Below are 2479 nucleotides of genomic sequence, written 5' to 3' on the forward strand. Positions count from 1 at the left end.
CTGCGGGGACGACCTCGGGACAGCGGCCGGGACCGCCATTACTGCCCGAAGGGGCGACGCAGCAGCGACACACGAGTCAAATGCAGCCGCAAGGAGAACCACGGGGCGACGGCGTTGTGGCCCGATGTGGCGACACATCGGCAGCCTGATGCTCGATCGGTGGAGGGGCGCGCTGAATTCGGGACGGTCTTCACGAGGCCTGCGGGGGCGTGCGCAACCGACGGGCCAGGCCGGTCGCATGGCGTAGCTGAGGCGGATTGCGGCGGTGGGCGGGTGATCAATCCGATCATGCGCGAGGTCGGGGACGCCGGTAGGTGGAGGCGGGGTGGTGGCAGAGTCCGAGATCGTCGGGCGGGCCGACGCGCGCACGGTGGCTATGATGGGCTGCCGCTTGGCGCGAGGCCGCCAGGTGGGGGCGATGCAGGGCGGCGACAGTCGGCGTAGATCGACGGGCGAGCCGGCGCGCAGACGGCGGATGGAAGGCTACCGGGTCAGGGCGATGGGCGGGCAGATGCGTAGACGACGACCGTTAGAGGCCGTCTATCGCGCAAGATCGCCTGGTCGGTGAATAAGTCATTCACGTAGTTCTAAGTCATCGATTTGATGAATTAAATATATTTTATATGTTATGAAAAATATATTACTAGATTTCTATACAGTTGTAGTTTCTAAATATATATTTTTTGTCACATATAATACATATTTAGATAGTTAAATCGTCGATCTAGAACAATGCGAATAACTTATTCACCGACACGAAGGTAGTACTTCTTAATATTCATATACTTGACAGATTAGATTGTTGGACACGTACCGCCAGAAGAGATTCCGGCGAAAAGTGCCTTTTAGGAGCATATGCATATGATGATTGGGTTGCGGTTGCAAGGCGTTAGTTTCTAGTAGTACTTGCGAATCTTATCAGCCGTCCTTCTGCAGTACTGTAGTAAAATCGACCGAGCAAAGCATATGCATGCACCCATCATTCCATGCAGACCAGTCGACATTAAATTAACTGTGTCCTAATATATACTTATAGTACACTTGAGATGCTGCATCAGTAATACAGTACTCTTGAGTATAGTTTTAGCAGGCCAAGAAGGGATGGGTCCCTGGTGATCCTTATTCTGGAGACAGGGCACGGCCATGAGAAGAGATGCTCTCCCTACTCTATACATGCATGCTAGTACTCCTAGTAAAATTTACACAAACTAATTAGTGGTACCGAGTACTTGGTCATTAGTTGGGGACTATAAATAGCATCGGTACTAGTCCAGTAGTCGCACGAGTTGATCAGCCATAACCAAGAAGGCGGAGGAGGAGGAGGAGGAGGAGATCAATGGAGGTGCACTGCAGCAGCGACATGGAGGAGAACAAGCAGCACATCTGGAAGAAGATGTCAACTGCAAAGCAGTACAAGGACGGCCGGCTGCCGGGCAAGGAGACGCCGGAGAAAAGAGGAAGCCAGGGGCGGAGGAGAGAACTGAGGCGGTCGGCATCTTTGCCCGTGCGGGTGGCGAGCGCGGCGAGGGAGCAGCGGGCGAGGCTCTACATCATGCGTCGCTGCGTCTCCATGCTCGTCTCCTCATGCTGGAAGAACTACCCATAAATTCTCTTCTGTTTCTGGGCCTGGCCTCGTAATCTGTAGTACTTCTGTCTCTTTTTTCTGGACTTTCCTTTTTTTAGATTTTTTCTGGACTTTCCTTTGCCACTACACAGATGGCCCTGGTGACTTCAAAGAGATGGGCCTAGATCTTACCACTTGTAATTCGGCCATCCAGAAAGTCAGCCCTTTCTATCCTCTTGGGCCGCCTCGTTCCTTTCTTTTTATTTACTGGAAAATAAATAAGAGTGTATAGAAGCGCAAAGAGGAAATCCCATGCAAAACGACCGCTGGCCTCACTCCATTGTTGTTACTAGCAAATATCAAATATGCCTGTGTGTTGCAACGGAAGACAAAAAAGATTATGTGTAAGCCAAATAAGTATGACTCAGTACCCTTACATAGGAGCGTCCTCAATTTTAACATTGCGGCTCACCATGTTGCCACTTATATTTCTTTCCACCCTCGCTGATGATGGTCGTGATGTCCACATGATTAAAATGCATTCGATGTGGTAAATTCCAAGGCTATGAGCTTGCCACTACACGCCACACATGTCATTATGTTTCGCAAGGGATTGTTTAAAACTTTAAAAAAAATCTCATCGGGCACGAACTACTCCCAACGCCTAGACATATAAAGACTTTTGAAAAACTAAACAAATCCCAGATATAAATGACTTTTGAATTGGTGAACAATTTTTTGAATCGACAAACATTTTTTTATTTTTAGATTATCTCAAAAAAAATCACGAACATTATTTTTATTTATGATTTTTTTTTGAAATGCATGAACAACTTATGAAATCATGAAAAAATATTTACTCAATTTTTTTTGAATCTATGAGGTTTTTTAAAAATTAGCGAACAAATTATAAAA

At 47.5% G+C, this 2479-nt stretch overlaps 1 protein-coding gene across 1 annotated transcript; it reads left to right on the forward strand.

Annotated features, from left to right (window-relative positions):
* The first annotated feature begins 1337 nt into the window (after positions 1 to 1337).
* On the forward strand, positions 1338 to 1870 carry LOC123082062 (small polypeptide ROTUNDIFOLIA LIKE 1-like). The gene has a single exon (XM_044504488.1). The coding sequence runs from the start codon at positions 1361 to 1363 to the stop codon at positions 1604 to 1606; it is 246 nt and encodes an 81-aa protein (XP_044360423.1). The 5' UTR covers positions 1338 to 1360; the 3' UTR covers positions 1607 to 1870.
* Positions 1871 to 2479: the final 609 nt, after the last annotated feature.

Source organism: Triticum aestivum, chromosome 4A (genome assembly GCF_018294505.1).
Source record: "Triticum aestivum cultivar Chinese Spring chromosome 4A, IWGSC CS RefSeq v2.1, whole genome shotgun sequence".
NCBI lineage: Eukaryota > Viridiplantae > Streptophyta > Magnoliopsida > Poales > Poaceae > Triticum > Triticum aestivum.

Coding starts and splice junctions, on each gene's coding strand:
- LOC123082062 (XM_044504488.1), top strand. CDS start 1,361: ATGGAGGAGAACAAGCAGCACATCTGGAAGAAGATGTCAACTGCAAAG.